At 32.7% G+C, this 21,548-nt stretch overlaps 1 protein-coding gene across 2 annotated transcripts; it reads right to left on the bottom strand.

Moving 5' to 3' along the window:
* On the bottom strand, positions 13,186–20,602 carry LOC18595851 (cyclin-A2-4). 2 transcript variants are annotated; one of them, XM_018122591.1, is made up of 12 exons: positions 20,312–20,602; positions 18,813–19,170; positions 18,301–18,583; positions 17,378–17,514; positions 16,252–16,344; positions 15,748–15,881; positions 15,139–15,214; positions 14,360–14,436; positions 14,223–14,256; positions 13,968–14,117; positions 13,755–13,889; positions 13,186–13,637 (listed from the first exon to the last, which is right to left on the bottom strand). In XM_018122591.1, exons 2-12 carry the CDS (start codon positions 19,107–19,109, stop codon positions 13,584–13,586), a joined length of 1,470 nt encoding a protein of 489 aa, XP_017978080.1. In that variant the 5' UTR covers positions 19,110–19,170; positions 20,312–20,602; the 3' UTR covers positions 13,186–13,583. The 2 variants fall into 2 exon arrangements, with proteins under 2 accessions (XP_017978080.1, XP_017978079.1); XM_018122590.1 differs by having other exon boundaries at positions 18,813–19,120.

The raw sequence follows: 21,548 nt of genomic DNA, 5'->3' as shown, positions 1-21,548 counted from the left end.
GCCATCAGAGTTGCATCTCCAAATATAAAAGGGTCTTCCAATAAATAAGAAAGAAGTTTTTTTGAAGCTTTGAATGAGATTTGAGCTATAGAAAGTTGAAAAACCAGAAAAGTTTCACTGCACTTGTCTGCACCTCATCGCCTACTCTTTGCATTTGTGATTAGCACTCAATCCTGTACTAATCAGATCATCCAGTGATCATAGGTACTTTCTTTTACCACTTCTTCTTGTATACTTAGAGTGAGGGAGTCACTTTAAAGGGTTATTCAAGCTTGGGAAAGCTTGAATGTTATAGGTTATGGTTGAGCCTTGGAAAACCACTTTAGGTTTTAGTTTAGCCTAGGAAAAACTAGTGTAAAGGTTGTTGCTGAGCCTACGAAAAACCATTGTAAAAGCTTGATGGAAGCTTGTGAATTTTATCGGATTCTTAGTGAATTGTTGGGAAAATCCTTGGTTGGATAATCAAGATAGTGGATGTAGGTATTGGACCGAACCACTATAAATTATTGTCCATTGTCTACTCTATTTTTACTTTCTTTATTTTAGAAATTAGTTCCTCATCCAATCAAGAGCCAAATTGTGCTATTCACCCCCTCTCTAGCACATATTAACGGGACCAACATTTTAATCATTTTCAATTTGCATTATTGGTCATTTTATTTTGTCATTTCGAAATATGATCAATTGTAAAGCTAACATCCATGATCCTCATGCCTCAAAAATATATTCCAAACTCCATAAGAAATTATCAACCTTTTTAGCCTCCCTTTGGCCTCAAAACTCTTTGTACTTGGACATTTTTAGTCGAGCCCTCATTTAGAAAATAGGCATACCACCCTCTATAGTTGCCTTAAGTGTAGTGAGCTCATCCTTGAGCTCATGTACCACATTCCTCCATGCCTCAACTAGTTCCTCTAATGCAACATCTCATTGCTTTAACATGCCCACCAACTCATTAAGTGTCAACTACATCTCCTTATAAAGCTCGTCTTCTTGGGACCCCAGCTCATCGATGTTAGCTTTGACCTCCTCGAATTTGTCCTTCATTTCACCCATGACCACCTTCAACTTCCATATTCAACCGTTTAAAATGGATAGCATGTTCTTGAAACTTGACTTACCTAGTTTGGCTTCACCTTGAGTTTCCCTTATCTCTCAAGAAAATGCAGACTAGTCAGCTGCTGAAAGTCTAAAACCATTTATTTTTGCTACTGACCGACTTGTTTTGATACCAATTGTTACAGATTTAGTAACTTAGGCACATGTCATGTGACCTTTAGCCTTTCTTGTCAAAAAAGAGCCTAAGTAAGCCTCTACAAAACCAGTTAAGAACTTAAACAACATGCTTGGTTGAAGGGAATGGCTATTCCATTCCCCCTATTCCAATCACCAACCAAAAACTACATTTAGTTAGATGGAATGGCCATTCTATAAGGGCCTTGAATAGCCAATATCGATCCCTCTTGGTATTGGCCACTCCAAAGGGCTAGGAATAGATTTACAAATTAATTGGGCACAAATATCCCTTAACAATATAAAAAATTACTTTACTATATAATATCCAACCATCTAGATCCACACCTAAATCAGCCATTGTGAGTTTTTTTCTTTTCAGGACTCCTTCTCTCTTTAAACAACCATCCACTACTGTCCACTTTTCCATCGTCGATTTCTCCATATCTGGTGAGTTATTCTTTGTCTCTCTCTTCTAGCTTGGGTAATATTTTTTTTTGAATAATTTTAGGTTAATCAATTTTTTTTTCTCTCTTTCAACCAGCCATCGACTATAGCATTTTTCCACTACCGTCCACTTCTCCATTGTCAGTTTCTTCATCTTTAATGAGTATTTTTTTTTCTCTTTATATTCTAGCTTGGGTGTTTTTTTGTATGTGATATATGTGGTACATTAGCGGAATTGTAAGCTTGTTAAGATAACACGCCTGATTAAAGATGCAAGAACAGAGTTGGTTTCATTGTAATGGAAATAAAGATGCAAGTTCCTTTATGTGCATTTGCAGGTTAGATAAATACAAAGGCACCAATCAAGCAAAGTATAAACTATAAAGAAAAGGCTGTTAATAGAAAGAAATAACTACATTACTATTAAAACCTCTTAAAGCATCTCAAAAAAACTTGTTTTGTAATAAAAAACTATTTAAATAGTAATTGAGACTCCAAAACATGACGAGTGTTTTTAATCTAAAACAAGCAACACTTTACATGATACCCTATAGATCTAAGTAACATAGCCATCCTGGATTAATACATAGAGAGTATGCTTTTTAAATTTATAAAATCTAAATGGGAAATGGCATTCATAATTATTCAAGGTGGTCAGAATAACTACTCACCCAACTTCTCAATTGCTATTGAAACTTCATTCTCTAAGAAACCTATCTCAAGCAAGTGAAGATACCTTTTCCTTCTATTTTATTTCTATTTGGTTATCTATTGCAATGTGTTGATTATTATTGTTATTGACTCTATGATTTTGCTTTTGAATAAATAGTTATTAACTAGGCCCAATAAATATTTATTATATTTTTATGTTTATTGTTCTCTTCATAACAACACAAGTCATGGATATGGAAAATCTAAATTTTATAGCCATGGCTCGTTTGGGTTTGTGTAAAATTTAAATAGGAGAAAAAAGATTTTAGCTACATTGATAGTCTTCTTGGAGATGTGTGTTGTTGTTATTTGGTTTTGGATTATGTTGGCATTCATTTGTGTTTTATGAAATTGTAGGTGAAGAGTGAGAACTTATAACTTAGATTTATATGCATATGGAGAGTATGTGATGCAACTTGTGCATGATAATGATTTTTCGTGTATTTCATAAGTTAGAATGAATAGGCATGCCTTTTTTAAACTATGTAAGATGCTAGAAAATATTGGAAGGTTGAAGTCAATAAGGAATATGCTTTTAAATGAGCATGTAGCAATGTTCTTATATATTATAGCTCATCATCTTAAAAGTTGAGTTATTAGGCAAAATTTTAAAAGGTCATATAAGACAATTAGTCAACACTTTAATAAGGTGTTAAATGTAGTGATAACGTTGCAAGATAATTTGCTTAGAAAACCTGAGCCTATTCCAACAAACTCTACAGATAATTGGCAAAAGTGGCTTAAGGTAGATTAATCATCTTATTAATTTTATAATTATACGTACAAGATAGCAATAGTTTTTTTTTTATAAAAGTTAATTCCATTTTAATTGTAGAATTGTTTAGGGGTTATGGATGGGACATATATAAAGATTAAGGTGCCAAGTATGGATAAGGCTAGATATCGAACTCGTAAGGGTGACATCGTAACAAATATATTAAGTGTATGTACATCTGACATGCAATTTACCTATGTTCTTCCTAGCTGGAAAGGATCGGTACTTGATGGTTTTTCGAGATGCAATTACTAAGAGATGGATTTAAAGTGCCTCATGGCATGTTTTCCTAAGATAATAAGAAGTATAAGGTTTTTCATTATAATATTATATCAGCTAAATAAATAACTTAATAATTTGTTTTTTTTATATAGGTGCTATTACCTAGTTGATACAAGATATACAAATTGTGAGGGTTTTCTTGCGCCTTTTAAGGGTCAAAGGTATCATTTGAATGGATGGCGTCAAGGTCATCAACCAACGACTCTAGAAAAATTTTTTTAATATGAAACACGCAGCTGCTTGCAATGTAATTGAGAGATGTTTTGGGTTGCTAAAAATTAGGTAAGGTATCCTTAGAAGTCCATTGTTTTATTCGATTAGAATACATAATCGGATTATTATAACTTGTTGTTTGCTTCACAATTTTATTAGGAATGACATGACCTTGAACCCTATTAAAGATGAAGTGGGTGAATATCTTCATGATAACACAGTATCTAAGGAGGAATATGCAATAAGTGCTATTAACCCCACTAATGCTTGGACTAATTAGAGAATGCAATTGGCAAATGAAATGTTTATTGAATGGCAAACATCTAGGCAAAATCAAAATTGAAGATGAAGTTTATTTGTGTAGGTTTTTGTTGGACAGGTTACTATTTTATAGTGTTAGAAGGTTTAGATAGACTTGATAAGTAATCTTTGTTATTGTTCATTGCTATTAATGGTATACTTTTATCACGTGGGTAAACTTTGATATTTTTAATTATATTAAGATATTTATGTTTCATTTATGACTATGATTATTTATTTGATAAATAAATTTTTACTTTTTGATAGTAAAGAATGTCTTCATCTTCAACCATTCATTCTCAAACTTCAAAAAAAGGAACAAAAAGAAAGTGGACCCACAATGAAGATGTTATACTAATATCATGTTTTGTTGATCTGCACAATAAGGAAATATATAATGCAGACACCAATTCAGAAGCGGCTATTTGTTAAAGCTCGAAATAATGATTGCAAAAGTTTACCAAATGCAAACTTGAAGGCCAAACTCACATAGAATCAAGAATTAAGACCACGAAGAAATAATGGACAATTGTATATGATATGGTACAAGGAGAAGTACTACTGGATTTGGTCGAGACCATGAAAGGAACATGGTTATTGTTGAAGATCCTGTATAAGATTTTTATATAAGTGTAAGTATGTTGTTAAATTTGTTTCCATATTTGAATTTATTTTCTTATCAATTATTATACCTAATAATATTATTTATTTACTTTGATTAGAGTCACAAAGATGTTGCTCAGTTTAGAAAAAGGAGTTTCTTTTTTCGAATGAGTTGTCTGTTATTTATGCTAAAAATCGAGCAACAAGACAAGATGGTCAAACTCCTATAGATGTCTTAGATGAAATTGAAAAAGATGTTTCTCAGGAATAAATGAAGGTTCTACAAAACATGTAATTAGTTTAGATGATGTGGATGTCTCTACTATTAGGGATGACAATTGGTACCCGACTCGGTTATATAGGGTTAGGATACACTATAACTGGGTTTGGGATGAGTTCGGGTAGTGATTTCAATATCCGAATTAGGTTCGAGTAGGGTTCAAGTACCACCCCTTGGTTACCCATTACTTGAACCCAATTACCATTTTATAAATATTTTATTATTATCTTAATAATTAAATTAAAAATATATAATTTTTACCAACTTTACAAGCAATTCTTTTTGTTAAAAACTAACAAATATATGAAAAGTATGGTTACTCTAATTATTAATATAATGACATTAATATATTTAAATTAAAAAATTATTAGATTGTTAATCATGTTTAAATAATATGAAAATCATATCATATTATAAAAGAATATAATTACTATTAAATATATATGTATATACCTTTAACATAAATATATTTACTTTCTATTTTGTGTTTTAACATTACAAAAATTATGACTTATAAAATTATTAGTTATAATATATGTATACCATTATTTATATAAATTTATAACATATATACTTAAAGAGAGCTTTTACAGTTGATAGTTCTAAAGCTGATTTTATCAGAAGAAAATTGGGTTTTGAAAAAGTTTTCAAGAACTGCTCCCAGAAGATATGGCTATTTCATTCTTTTGATTTGAGTTGTGAAGTATTATTGGATCATGTTCAATGTCTGCATGTTAAGCTCACCATGCCATGGCTGGAAGTCCCTCTGTTGGCATCTTTTATCTATGCAAAATGCACCAGGTCAGAGAGGTTAGTACTTTGGGATTGCTTGAGGAGCTTGGCAATTAATATTCATACACTGTGGATAATTGTGGGTGATTTTAATGCAATTATACACAGTGGAGAATGGCTGAATGGAGCTGTGCCACATGCAAGTTTTATGGAAGACTTTGCTACTGCTTTGCTTGATTGTGGGTTAATGGATGATGGCTATGAAGGAAACCCATTCACCTAGACTAATAACCGTATGTTTCAACGGTTGGACAGAATGGTGTATAATCATCATTGGGCAAACTTTTTTGCTTCTACACGTATACAGAACCTGAATAGGGACGGATCAGACCATTATCCATTGTTGGTTTCCTGCTCTAAGAACTAGGATAAAGTTCCCTCATCTTTTCGATTCTTGCATGCTTAGGTTATTCACCATGGGTTTAAAAATTTTGTGGAACAAAACTGGACTTCTCCCATTGTTGGCTCTGGATTACAAGCTTTCTAGGTGAAGCAACGACGTTTGAAACAAGCTCTGAAATGGTGGAATAAGGAGGTTTTCAGAGACATCTTCCATAATTTGAAGGTGGCAGAACAAAGAGCTGCAGATTGTGAAATAAGTTTTCAACAAAAGCAATCAACGAAAAACCGAGCTACCATGAATAAAGCCTATGCCCAGCTTAATCATCTACTCAGTGTTAAAGAATTATTTTGGCAGCCAAAATCTAGTATTAATTGGTTAATGGAGGGTGAGCGTAACACCAAATTTTTCCACATGCGGGTCAAGAAGAAACGAATCAAAAGCCATATCTTTAAAATACAAAATCCGGATGGGAGTTGGATTAAAGAACCGGATGCTGTGAAGTCTTCTACAGTGGAATTCTTTTCCTCCCTCATGAAAAAAGAATCGTTTGACATGTCCAAGTTTGATACTTCATTGATTCCTGCTATTATATCTAAGAATGATAATTTTAGTTTATGTGTAGTGCCATCAATGGAGGAGTTGAAAGAGGCAGTTTTCAATATTGACAAGGGCAGTGTTACTGGCCTTGATGGATTTTCCTCTTGTTTTTACCAACAATATTGGGATATCGTGGCTAATGACCTCTTGGATGCAATTGTTGATTTTTTCCATGGAGCCAACCTCCCAAGGGGAATAACATCTACAACTATTGTGTTGCTGCCCAAAAATAACAATGCCTCGAAGTGGAGTGATTTCAGACCAATAAGTCTTTGTAATGTTTTAAATAAAATCATTACTAAGATTTTAGCTAACCGTCTTGCAAAAGTGCTTCCCTCCATGATTACAGATAATCAGAGTGGCTTTGTAGGGGGAAATTGATTAGCGACAATATCCTTCTTGCCCAAGACCTAATTAGGAAGATTGATCGAAAGTTAAGGGGAGAAATGTAGCTCTCAAGTTGGATATGATGAAGGCTTATGATCGGCTTGAATGGGATTTTCTTTATAGAATGCTACAACAGTTTGGATTTAATTCTCAATGGATTGGCATGGTTCATCGATGCATATCTAATTGCTGGTTTTCTTTGCTGATAAATGGTGGTGTTGTGGGTTATTTCAAGTCAGAAAGAAGGCTAAGACATGGGGATTCCATCTCTCTGTTGTTATTTATCCTGGCTACGGAATATTTATCTCGGGGATTGAATGCTTTGTTTGCCACTTATCCTTCACTGCATTATCTTTCTGATTGCTCTATGCTAGTAAGCCACTTAGCATTTGCAGTCAATATAATTATATTCACTAACGGTGCAAAATCCTCCTTGTAGAAAATACTATTGTTCTTGTAGGACTATGAGGCGATTTCTTGGCAACGAATAAACCATTCAAAGAGTTGCTTCATCACTCAACGAAATATGGCAAACAGTCGCATCCAAATCATTTCTCAAGTCATTGGCTTCATCCATAAGTGCCTGCCTATCACATATTTGGGGGTGCCTCTTTATAAAGGGCCAAAAAAGGTAATGTTATTTGATGATTTGGTTGTAAAGATCCAGAACCGTATAACAGGATAGGATAACAAAGTTCTATCTTTGGGAGGGCCAATAACACTATTACGTGGTGTATTATCTTCTCTGCCTATCTATCTGCTCTAGGTATTTAAACCTCCTATTTGTGTGATTGAAATAATTGACAGAATGTTCAATAATTTTTTGTGGGGAGGTTCGGCAATTACTAGAAAAATCCATTGGGCTTCGTGGCATGAGATCACTCTACCATCTAATGAGGGAGGATTAGACATCAGAGGCCTAGGTGATGTGTTGAAGGCCTTTAGCATGAAACTTTGGTGGAGGTTTTTAACTTGTAACAGCATTTGGACGCAATTTATGTGGAGAAAATGTTGTGCAAGTCAAATTCCAAGGAATGTACAACCAAAGCTTCGTGATTCACAGACATGGAAACGAATGTTAGCTAACTGCCCGGTCACAGAACAATACATTAGGTGGCGGATTAGTAAGGGTGAGTTATTTTTTTGGCATGATTGTTGGATGGGTGAAGCACCCTTGGTTAGTCAATTTCCATCCTTCGCATCATCTATGACAAGAGTTTGTTATTTCTATGATAATGGAAAATGGGATGTGGGTAAGCTGAACAATGTGTTACCGGAGGATGTTGTGGTGAAAATCTTAAAAATTTCGATCGATCCACCCGGTGATGATAGGGCATATTGGGTACCTACCTCAGATGGGCAATTCACTACTAAGTCTGCTTAGGAGATAATTCGACAGCGACAGTTGATAAATCTTGTATTCAATTTAATTTGGCATAAATGCATTCCTCTTACTACTTGCTTCTTTCTATGGAGGTTATTACATGATTGGATCCTAGTTGATTCGTGGCTAAAAACCAAGGGATTCCAATTAGCTTCCAAATGCCAACACTGTAACTTAGAGGAGTCTCTCTTGCATGTCATGTGGGAATGCCCAATAGCTACACAGGTTTGGAATTATTTTGCGAAATTTTTCCAAATCAACATTGCTCATCCCCAGATTGTCGATCAAATTATATGGGCATGGCTGTACTCTAGTGATTATATGAAAAAAGGACACATAAGCACGTTAATGCCATTATTCATTTTTTGGTTCTTATGGATTGAAAGAAATGATGCGAAGCATAGGGACCTTGGTATGTATCTTAACAGAGTGGTGTGGAGAGTACTCAAACTCATCCACCAATTTTTCCATGGGAGGCAATTCCACCAGTGGCAATGAAGGGGAGATCTATAGATTGCTCAAGTATGGGGTCTAATATTTCAGCAAGCAGCCCCACATCCACCAAAAATATTCTCTTGGCATAAACCATCAGCAGGTGAGTTTAAGTTGAATGTTGATTGGAGTTCCAAGCATAAATTTCAGAATGCTGTTGAAGGAGGACTTCTTCAAGACCATACAAGTACCATGATTTTTGAATTTTCTGAAAATTTTGGACCATGTGACTCATTACAGGCAGAGTTAATGGCACTACACAAGGGTTTACTTTTGTGTCTTGAGTACATTGTTACTAGACTTTGGATAGAAATGGATGCAAAAGTAGTGGTACACATGATAAATGAGGTTCATCAAGGATCCTCTAGGACTCGGTATTTGTTTACTTCCATTCGCAGATCCTTGAGTGATATCTCATTTCGGATTTCGCACATCTATCGAGAGAGGAATCAGGCAACAGACCATATCTCAAATCAAGGGCATACGCACCAGAACCTGCAAGTATTTTCAGAAGCAAAAGGGCAACTTAGAGGTATTCTTATATTAGATAAAGTTAGTTTTCCTTATGTTCGTTTTAAATGAATGTAAAGGAGTAGTACTCCTAGTTTATTTTTCTTATTTTGTTATTCACATAGATTTTTGTAATATGAGAGTGTTTCGATTTTATGACGATAGTAAAAAATATGGTCATAAAATGAAACACCCCATTCTAGGTGCTTTTCTTATTTCATTTTCTATTTTAAATTTTACTTTAGTTCATTGTCTCAATGTAATAGTAGGGAATATTTGTTTTACTGTAGGATCAAAAGTTATGCTCTTAAAATGGTTTTCCTTACTCTAGGTGCTTCTCCGAAATTTTCTCACGATCATGTAATTTGGAGGTACGGTTTAGGTCCCCTTCCTTTGTATTTTATTTCATAATTAATAAAATTTAATAGGGTAGCTGGGCCCTGCATGAATTTCCAGCATAAAAAAAATACTTAAAAAGAGCTTTTGAGATTAGAATAGTTTTGGATCTTATTATTTTTTTTAATTTCATAAAATTAAAGACAAATCCATATCGTTAATTAAATTAATTCATGAAACTATTATTATTAATTAACTTGTAATGTCTATCAATATATATAGTTTATATATTGTGTTAATTTATAAGAAATATAATTATTATTATATATATACTAACATATTTTTAGTATATATATACTTTAAATATCAACATGTTTACTTTTTATTTTGTGTTAACATTCTAAAATTATAACTTATAAAATTATTAATTATAATATAGATAACTTTGTTTATATAAACTTATAATATATAAACCTAAAGAGAAGTTGTGAGATTAGAATGGTTCTTAAACGTAGTTATTTTTTTTAATTTCATGTAATTAAGAACAAACTCGTATAATTAATTAAATTAATTCATGAAACTATAATTATTAATTAATTTGTAATGTCTTTTAATATATATACTTTATATATATATATATATTAAGTTCATTTATAAAGAATATAATTATTATTATATACACATGAGTATGTGTTTGTGTGTATATATATATGTACTTTAAATATAAACATATTTACTTTCTATTTTGTGTTAACATTATAAAAATTATAACTCATAAAATTATTAACTACAATATATATACCTTTGTTTATATAAACTTATAACATATAAATCTAAAGGAAAGTTTTGAGATTAGAATGATTTGGAAACTTAGTTTTTTTTTTTAATTTCTTGTAATTAAGGATAAACCAATATAGTTAATTAAATTAATTAATGAAACTATGATTATTAATTGACTTGTAATGTCTTTTAATAAATATACTTTATATATATTGGGTTCATTTATAAGAAATATAATTACTATTTTATATATATATATATTAAAACTTTTAGTATATATACACTTTAAATATATATATATATATTTACTTTCTATTTAGTATTAACATTGCAAAAATTATAACTAATAAATTTATTAATTATTTTTGAGATATTTGTTATTGATTATTTAAATTTAAATTTTATTATTTGTGTGTTTTAATTAATTTAATTATTAGTAAATTACATGGAATATGTAAGAGAAATATCATTGTATATGAATACGGATTCAAATTCGGGTAATTAAGTACCCAAGAATAGTATTTTAATAATTTTTTATATAATTGGGTTTTTAAACAGGTTAGGGTAATTATAAGGTAATAGGAATGTATTAGAGTTAGGGTTAGGTAGTAATTTTAAAAAATATTCGAATAGTTAATAAGATTCGGGTAGTTTATTTTTTATAGAGTTCGGGTTCGGGTATCTCAAAATTAGCAGTACCTTACCTATTGACATCGCTATCTGCTATCCAACCTTAACTATTAGTTGGTAGAAGAAATCAAAATTCTACAACAAATAAGAAGCGAAGGACCAATGATACGAGTAAAGTGGATGGGTTTGAAAAATTTATGGATCCTGCCATTTTATTGCTTGAGAAATTAGAAAATATGGGAACTTCATTGAGCCATACTTTGGGCACTGAAGTACTTGTGCATCCAAAAAACTTCAAGATTTGAATAGTGCATTACGTGAGGTTGCAAGATTGATAGAGGATGAAATTGATGAAGAATCCTACAAACTTACTAATAATACATCCCAAATGACTTATTTTTATACTCTTCCGCCTAACAGCAAACTTAGATGGTTGAGAAAGATTATCTCAAGGCCTTGATATTAAAATTTTTGGTTTTTCAAGACTTTGTTGTTACTTGTTGAGAACTTAATCACTTGTTGTTAGTTGGTTTGTTTTTCAAGGACAACAATATTATTATGGATGTTTGTGTTCATGAATATTATTATGAATGTTTATATTCTTCAATATTATTATCGATATTTGTGTTCTTTATTAATATCTTTATCCATCTCATATTATTATAGATGAGGTTTTTGTAAATTGTGATCTATATGATCTTCACTTGTTTTTGTTATAGGTCCTGTGTGATAGTGATAGAGATTTATTTATGGAATAACTCTAGCAACTTGGATAGTTAAAGATGTAATATCTTGGAAAATTTCTCTCTATTTCATGAATTGGAGTTTACATGCGAGTACGATGGCATGTTGCATGCTCTTAGACTAGTTGTTAGAGATTCCCTGTTGTGAATTGTATCACATGTTATAGCATTATATAGCATGGTGTTTCCCTTTATATGATGCCTTAGAATATATATTGAATTATTGTTCTTTTTTCCTCTTCCTCTAAATCCAATAGAGACGTGAATTTGACGTAACAATGAAGCACTTTTAATGCTAAGAAATGAAAAAGAAATTAGTACCAAAGGTATTATTAAACAAAACAAAATTAAAGAGCATGTATTATGAAAAAATATTATTAAATTATTTTTTATTATGGTAAAAAAATTACTTATTTACAATAAAGAGTCTTTTTCTCATCATGGTATTTTTGTTTTTAACTTAAAAAATTTTTAAATTTTAATATAAAGTATTTTTATCATTTACCAATTATTCCTTAATTATTTTTAAAATTATTCCTACCAACCAAATAATGAAATAAATAATAAATAATTTCTTTCTTATTCCATTCTCATGAACCAATCTATATAATAATTATTTTTTTTTATTTTATTTTCTTAGAATGGTTATTCCATTCCCATTTTATTCCTTTTTATAAACCAAGCATGCTGAAAAGTTCTTAAAGCAACATGATAGGCAATAGAAATATGAGAGAGAATGAAGAGAGGAAAGCTTGAACGAAATGAGATTTTATTCTCAAACTTTATGTGCCTTACAAATAAGCATAAATGGGGTATTTCTAGACACGAATTTTTTTTTTTTTTGGAAAAGCAGCATGATAGTCTCTTATCTAACTTATCTGCAATTATATTTAAAATAAATGGTTAAAGCCAAGGTATTCGAATTTGAAAGAGAGGAAAGTTTGAAAGAAATGAGATTTTAAAATAAAAGTATTGTTTTATATAATAAAATAATGTAATTTTTTTTTTACTCATCAAATAATGAATAAAAAGAAAATGAAATTTTCTACTCACCTTTTCATCTTTCTTACCAAACACATCAAATAAACACAAATTCTCTTTTTCCACTTTTCACAACTTTCTATTCATCCTAATAAGCAAAGCCTAAGTCTGTAATTGTGTGGGTGAAGATGGAAAGAGGTTTCATTATACATGACATGGAAGTCATAAAAAAAAAATCACTTGTCACAAGTCACAACCAAACTAACCAAACAAATTCTGAATAATAATAGTAATGTAAAAATAAATAAAGAAGCGCACACAACAAAGCATTCTAATCGAAGAACATTATGGCACAAGTTGAAGAAAGTTGCAAAGAAAAATCAGCTCTTTCAATTGAGGCTTTAGCCGGTTACATTTTTCTTCTCTTACAAACATTACAACTAAACAAATTAATCTCAGCCACCATAGTGTTATGCTAGTTTAAATTCAACAATATAACAATATCAACAGTTAGATATTTAAAATTTTGAACTTGGTGACCTTACAAAGAACAGTTTTGGAAGAACCAAAACCTGGAGTTGCAAGTATCTATGGACAAGATTTAGGAATATTAAGTACTAGTAACATGAATGAAGAGGTTAGGATATGAACACTAGAGATTAGGTACAACCTCATGAAATGGAAAAATTCAGAGGAAACTTCCACCCGAGAATTATGTCATCTGTTAGCAGCCCCTTGAAGTCATCTGGAAGTAGCCACTTTTCTTAGAATAGAGTTTCAAGCAGTTTCGGAGAAGAAAAGGTTGCCACAGATTTAAACTGGTATAACAACACCCTCATTAGAGAACACTTGAATCAATAATACTACAGTTTTAAATGATGCAAATTCATTTTAATATTTAATCAAGTATAACTCAAGTTCAAAGAAGCTGTTACCCTTTGTTGTCTATATTTCATGCGTATAGCATTTAGAGGACAACCATTTGTGTTCAACTGTAAATCTTGCAATGCAAGAACTGTTGTTTTGAGATCTGATACATTGTATGCCGTGTGGTGTTCGAGAGTTGGATTCTGCCAAAAAGGAGAATAAAATAAGCCCTAGATATATAGCATAGAACCAAATGAGGGACAGATAAATAGAATGCAAACCCATGGGTGACAAGACTGATCCAAAGTCCATCTGGCAAGAAACACAGCTGATGCAGCAACGATAGAAGGAGGGAAATTTAAGAAACCATAGTCAATTAGTGTCATTTCTGCTAGATAATTTGCCAAGTATTCCAGTTCTATGCTAGGGCTCTGCAATTGAGAATTGGGAACCGAAAATTCAGTCATATGCTAAAAGATAAGGTGCTTGGTACCATCTGAATTAAGGCCAGTTCTATCCCCAACTAAATATGTTACCATGTATGAAGCTTGTGCTGCTCTTAAGAATCTCCTGAAAACCAGAAATTTATGCAGGAAAGAGCATTAGGATGATGAATGGAGCATTATATGACTGTCAGTATTGCATATGCATACTTTGGATTGGACAAAAATACCTGAGAAAAGTTTTTGCAGTTGGTGCAAATATTTGAAAACCAAAATACTTCAATACTTGACTCTCCATTTTTAGCACCTGCCAATTTCTTTTAGTGAGAAATGTAACTAAAAGTATTGAACAAGGGAAGAAAGGAAGAAAATGACATAAATTAATCCCAATTTTAAACTTCACTTGGCTAGTTTTGCAGTAAAGGTAACCAGACCAATTCATTAGCCCAACCTTTATGTGCAAAGTCAACAACATAGCTACATGCATGGGTGCATACATATATAAATAACATGCATATGAACATGCATGTGCCCCAATATAGCTGTTCATGTCAACCCCAGCATTATTTTATATAGCTCAATATCAAAGCTAGAACCTAACTGCCAATGCAGAAAATCTGGGTCAAAAACTTCTAAAATGCATTAACAGCCACTAGGGAAAAAAGGAAGGAAAGAAAACCACCAGAGCTAACCATCCTTCTTCTCTTCCCACCTCCCTCTTTTTCTTTTCTTTTTTATTTGAAGACAGAAAAATTCCAGTTTCAAGCCACATAGCTCTTTTCTTGCATATCTTAACCTCTACCCTATATTGGCCCATTTCCCAAAGCAATGACAGCAAATTTTCCATGCCCCATGCTTTAATCTAGCCACTTAATTGGCAAACAGAAAACTCCTACAGCACAAAATAAGAACCATGCGGAAAATAAAGAAGACAAAAGAAGTAACAGGCTGTTACAAAACTTCATGAATGTGTAAGTACATGATTATTGGTAAAGCAACAATGACATACCTCCTCTCTAGTGTAAGTGTTGTCTGTAATGAAGCAAAATTCCTCTACACGAGGTGCACATATTTCTTCATACTTGCTTCAAGTATAAAGATAAACCAAAGTTAGAATTACAATAGGAAAGCAAATGCAGAAGTTATTTTACGGTGAGTGCACCATTGACATCTCTGAAGCTTTGAGATTAAATCATTTTAAGTATACTAACCAACTAGGCTCTTTGTGGTTAAGTAATATTCACACAAAAATAATTATAACTCCATTAACGGTTCTAGGATGATGCCAACATGGAAATCACTTTTCCTACTTGCAAAATTGATGTTTATCAAACTTGACATGAAACTTTTCTAATCATTTAAATTTTGGACTGTCTCTCAAGCATTTTGATAATATTTATCAATTTTTCAATGTTATCCTTATTCAGCCACTTCCTTCTTCACGACATCACTGTCAGTGCTTTGCATAGAGGATGATTATTTAGATTCAAGGGTGTTCATCTTCACTTTCTAATTTCAGCATCAAATGTATTTGCAGTTGTAAATAAAAACTAAAATTTTGAATTCCTGACTGAAAATAAATCATGCAACAAACTCTGCTATGGATGTGAAAGCTTACGAGGCTATGAGCATGCAAGTGATCCCAAGCAGTTGAAGTCTCTGTCTTTCTATGAAGTTTTGAGAGAGAAACCAATCAATTAGATACACTGTGAGGTATAGTGTGTCAGGCACCAACTTATATTCTTCAGATACCTGAAACCAAGATGTTACTTCCTTTTAACTTTTGTATACGAAAAAAAGAAATTAATTGTGTCAAGAAATAGCCATTATAAACAGCCTAAAACATATTGTTCATTTTCAGCCAAAGCTCAAAAGCATTTAACGGTATTGAAATGTCAACACCTTTTAATGGTGATATGCATCAGGAACAAGAAAAACATTTGTCATACCTAGATCAAAGCATTGTTGCTTCAAGATATCAAATGATGTGTTATTGGACATAATTTTTTGATACAAATTTAATTGGGAAGCCTGTTTGTACTTTCAAAACCTAAAAGCCTAACTTTCTATCACTGTACATTTTATACAATTATATATATTTAGATAGCACAACAATGCTAACCTCCACAAGCCAGTCAACTAAAATTCCCCGCATGCTTTTAGTGATATCTCGCTGTATTGTCTCCATAAAATTAGGATACGGCCTGCGAACAAGCTGAAGGGAAAAAAAAAGATTAAACATTCTAGCTAAGAAAAAGACTGCAGAAAGACAAAAAGTTCCCTGTATCTCTCCCTGACTGAAGTAGGAATTGAGAAGTGAAACCACAAATGTTATTGGATGGAGATGACTAAATGCACACACAAAGCATACTAGAGTTCAAAAAAAAAAAGTACTAAAATTTTAAGCATATCCAAAAAAGAAAATGCACAGTATTACATAGCTTTGAAGTCGGCTAGTGCTAAGAGGTTAGCTAGTAAAATCACACAGTATGCATGAACCCAAAACTTTGGGAAAGAAGTCCTCCGCTGTGAAGTTTTCTGCAATGAGTTTTGATTGGAGAGATCATAACTTAAACAGTTTTGCTTATGAATGATTACAGATCCCCTCACTAGGAAGTGTGCCTCTTGGGGAGCTCTAATGTGTTCAACTAGAAGGTATTTTGGTTCAAACTATTCTTCAGCTCAAACAATGGCTGATGCATACAAATTTCCAAGTTAAATACAAGAAAAATAAGCCATCGAGAGTAGATGTTTCAAATGCGAAGAGTTGATCACTATTCTTTTTCATGCATATCAGATCATAGGTCAGCTCTCAATCTATTTTAATTTGTATCAAGAGTCTATCAATTAATTCACAGACCACTCCATTTTGGGTTTCTAGCCCAAAGGAAAACAGCTTCTCTTATTATCTTTTGGTGGATTGAGCATGGGAGGAAACAGCTCTCCAACATTTACAGTCTGGTAGTAACAGAACAAGGGTAGGCCAATATGTCTGAGATATTTCTAAGTAATTTTTTATGTGAATAAAGTCATAGTGGAACCACAAACTGCAAAATCTACCATGAGAAAGGATGCACATGCACCTCAAGTCACATAAATTTGGTTTAGCTTCAAGCGGTTACTCATGTCACCAATTTTACTGCTTTGGGAATGAAATTCAAAAGTTACTTAATAGATCTGAAAGGGGTAATGATGAATATAGGAACATGAAAGTGATACAAAGATAAGAATGACATCATGGCTCCTACCTCAACAACACGCAAGTTGTTATAAATGTCTGGGGCATAGAGGCTGCACAGTTGAGGGTCCTTCTTATCTGAATCAATGTCTATAAAGTCTGGATCGCTAGATGTTATCGAGGTCCCAGAAAAGCTAACCTTCTCCGCTGTAACCATTACAAAAATGTCAATTTTTGCAGCATGAAGCTATATACAGAAACAAGGCCAGCATATTTTAACCTATACCTCCACTTTATAAACATTACAAAGACAAGAAAGCAAGCAATGCAATGTACTTTTTATTGTCCGAGCTGGAAAGAAACATATTGCTTGACAAAGAGGTTGCAAGACATTTAGTTTCCTGAATGTATTACTAAAAGGAGTCTCCACAACACTTTATATTTTAATAAGGATAATGAAATGAACTAAACAATAAGTATATAAAGCTATCTATTTGGTATTACTTGGCTTTAGAGAGTTAGAAGATAAACAGTTATTGATATATAATGTTAATGTTCTTCAAAAGATTGTCCATTTTGCCATTCAAAAGAAATCCCACTTTGTAAGTGCAGTGGCCAACTATTTGATTTTGAAAGCACCCCAGATTAAGACTGAGGCAATCAATTTAGCCCCTTCATGGTGCTGACCTTCCCACCTAATAGCACTGAATGGATGCATAAATATGTCTAAGTAGCAATGTCTCAGATCTTTACTATTAACATAAATTTCATATATCATGTCCAATTTGGATGACAAGTAAACAATTAAAAGTTTTATCACCTCTCAATGTGAGTATCGTCGGTTACACTCAAATGCATAAAATTGTGAAGTACACAATTCTCTCACCAAGATGTACATTCTTCCATACTAACCAAACTTAATATGTGTGCATTCATTCCTAAGTATTTTATCATCAACTTTGGAGGTGAGTAAGAGAGAAGTAGTAGGCAAACCATTTGTTGGAGAACTTTGGGGTTGTGAAGGGATTGCACAACTTTCATTTGCAAGCCAATGGTAATGTATGCAATCATCCTTTATGCTATTTAACCGAAGAGTTGCATCTACTTTCAAATTAACTGAACATGTAACTTGTTCTGATTCAGGTTCTAATTTTGCAGTCTCTTGAATGCCTTCTTTCTGCAAGTTGGCTTGAGTAACCTGGACTTCTGCTGCTGCAGTTGGGACCACTTTGGACGCACTGGCATGCCCTTTTCTAGCCTGCTTGCTGCTCTTACCCTGGCAGTATCAAAATCATAAAATCTAAGTAATAGGCAGGATCATACTTCTTATTATTTTGCAACCAAAAAAAAATCTACCAACATGTGAAATTACAAACATCTGAGCAATAAACACTTTTTTCATGAACAGACTGAATATGCATACCATAATTTCTCAAAAACAAAGTACACATCTACAACCATAATTAGACTGATATTACAAATTGACTAAGGATGGCAATTTTAACCTGGATTTTTGTTGCATTAAAACACTTCCTATATGAATTATTACAGCAAACATTTGTGACATCCTGAAGCACTGCTCTCTTCTTACGCTGAAGACCTGCATTGTAAGGTGCATTGGTGTTGTTTTCATCCAAGGCTGTCCTTTTTGAATTTGCTCGCAAAACTCGTTTCTGATCTGGTTGATTAGGTGCATTTAGAGGCAGCAACTGTCCAGAAGCACACAGTGCAGCTGCTCGAGCACGTGTGATTCGACCATTAAGTTCTCCAACATTAGCAGAAGCTACATTTTCTTTCCTCATATTTACAACTCCTGGAGAATTACAACACAGAGCACTAAAATGAGCCTAGAAAAGTAAAACCCTGCATCAACATGGTCAAAATCATACATAAGTGAATATCATAATAAGGAGATCAAGCAACAAGATCTCAGAAAAACTATATCCTAAACATAGAGTGGTAAAAGATACAGAAACGTCTGAAAACAGATTTCAGAGACGAGATAATGTAACATGGTAACCGCATGGGTGGAGTTGATAATGCAACAACAAAGAAAAACCTTTTATACTTCAAATTCATAATAAGAATACACATTGTTACATTCATCCAAAATAATGTTTCTCCATACCATTACTTATTTGTCAAACAATTTCTCATTACACTTGTGATTTGTTCTGTCAGATTTGAACATGAAAGTAGTATAACTTCACCAGACCACACAGCACATAGTAGACCGGGCAATGCATTTAGGGGACATTCGTTCCTATCTCAAGGAAAATTTGCCTAGTCTCAATGTTGTGTTATAAGAGAAATCCCATTTCACCTATCGTTATAGACATAATTCAAAAACCAGAGATATGAATAAAGCTTGCTCCCCTCCGCCCCACAAAGGAAAGCAAAAATGAACAAAAACATCAAAAGCCAAGACAATGCAGCAAACGAAAACAAAAAAATCATGAAAATTTGATAAAAGGAAACAAATAAAATATTGAATCTGAAATCTTTGAGAACCTAGGACCTAGAAAAGAAAACATAGATTTGAAATCTTACAAGAAAGCTTTCTGCCAAATTCTGGTTATAATGTTTTACATATGAAGACTTTAAATAGCAATCTAATACAGCCAGAAATCAAGGGTAACACGTGCAAAATTCAAAACATTTGACGCAATCAACAATCAACAATAATGTACATGGAAATTTGACAGCAACAACAACTGAACAATAAAAGGAAAACGAATGTTTCCAAATATAAAGTAGTTTGAAAATAAAAGTAATGAGAAACAAAAAACCTTCAACCTACATTTTCTTCGATACCCATTTCCGTAAAAGGTTCAAAATTTTCAAAAAGTGAAGAAAACAAAGGAACCTAAATCGATCTGGTGAGTTATAATATAGACCAATATGCATTGAAATTTAACAACAACAACTAAAAAAAGAAGGAAAATTTTTGCAAATGAGTATTTTATAGAATTAAATGAATGCGTATAAAGATTGAAAATTTAACCTGATATTTGATCCTTGCTAAGCTCAAAGAAACATCCCTTAGAGCTTAGCAGGAAAAGAGGAAACGTTGGCTTTCGTTTATCTCTAGAAAACGAAGAGAGTGAAGTGAGCGGGATAGAGTGTGGGTTTAAACTTAGAAACAACAAAAAAAAAAAAAAGTTCAAAAAATTGTTTAAATTGGATTAAGATTATTTTAATCGGAGGGTTTAAGGGTTGACCGGTTGACTATAAAAGAGTGTGAAGACAGTTCATCTTCCCAGGGTTTGTTAATTTGGTTTCGATTTTCTGGTTAGTGGGGAGTTGGATTGCTTCGATTGGCTGTTGGTGTTTTTATGTTTTTAACCCCGTTTCAGATTCGTTTAGCGGCTTTTGACTCTGTGGGATGCAAAGGGTACGATGGTCAATTTAGGGAGCAAATTGGATTTGCTGTTGGATGAGGAGAAAGAAAGGCTTCTCTGCGGGCGAAACTACGGCATGTGAAGAATTAGAGCCACTGGTGTAGTGACATGTTTTAAAGAAATTACGGAATTTCCTTTTATATATATATATATATATATATATTTTATTTACGGAAGAAGCCACAAGCATAGACTCAAGAGAATTGACAAAAACATGGTAACGATAATAGTAATCCATCCTAAAAGCCAAAGGAGAGGAAGTACTTGCATCTTTTGGACACAGTTTGTAACATCGTATTTATTATTCAATATTATCATCACATTAGTTGCAAGGTCAACATCACAACTTAAATTTCAAAACCCAATCTTTTGGTTAGAAAATGCATTCACAAATATTCAAATGCTTTCGACACCACAGTTAAACATGAAACTCTATATTAAAATATAAATCTAAGGTATACTTAAAAGTCAAGCATCAAGTTTAGAATATACAATGCTAATCTAAGTGTGAATTATGAGTATCATCTAACAAAACCGTATGACCATAAAATTAACAATTCTGAAAAGGAAAATGATTAGATCTAAGGTGATAGTTTCCAAATTGAAAATGGTGGTAAAGGGCGGTTGGGCACATGCTTTGAACTAGCCATTGATTCAAATCATTTTCAAGTTGTTTAGTCCCAATTAACAGGGTGGCATAACGTTGCCGGGTGGGCCAAATTAAAATTCAAAATTTTCCGAATTTTCATGAAGATTATTATTATTATTATTAAAGTATAAGAAGAATATGGAAGGAAGGAGGGAGGCCGGCAAAATAAATAAATGTAATTTATTCGGTCC

This window comes from Theobroma cacao, chromosome 6 (genome assembly GCF_000208745.1).
Source record: "Theobroma cacao cultivar B97-61/B2 chromosome 6, Criollo_cocoa_genome_V2, whole genome shotgun sequence".
NCBI classification, from domain to species: Eukaryota; Viridiplantae; Streptophyta; class Magnoliopsida; order Malvales; family Malvaceae; genus Theobroma; species Theobroma cacao.
The sequence above is the reverse complement of the archived record's forward strand: the minus strand, read 5'-3'. Positions and strand labels throughout refer to the sequence as shown.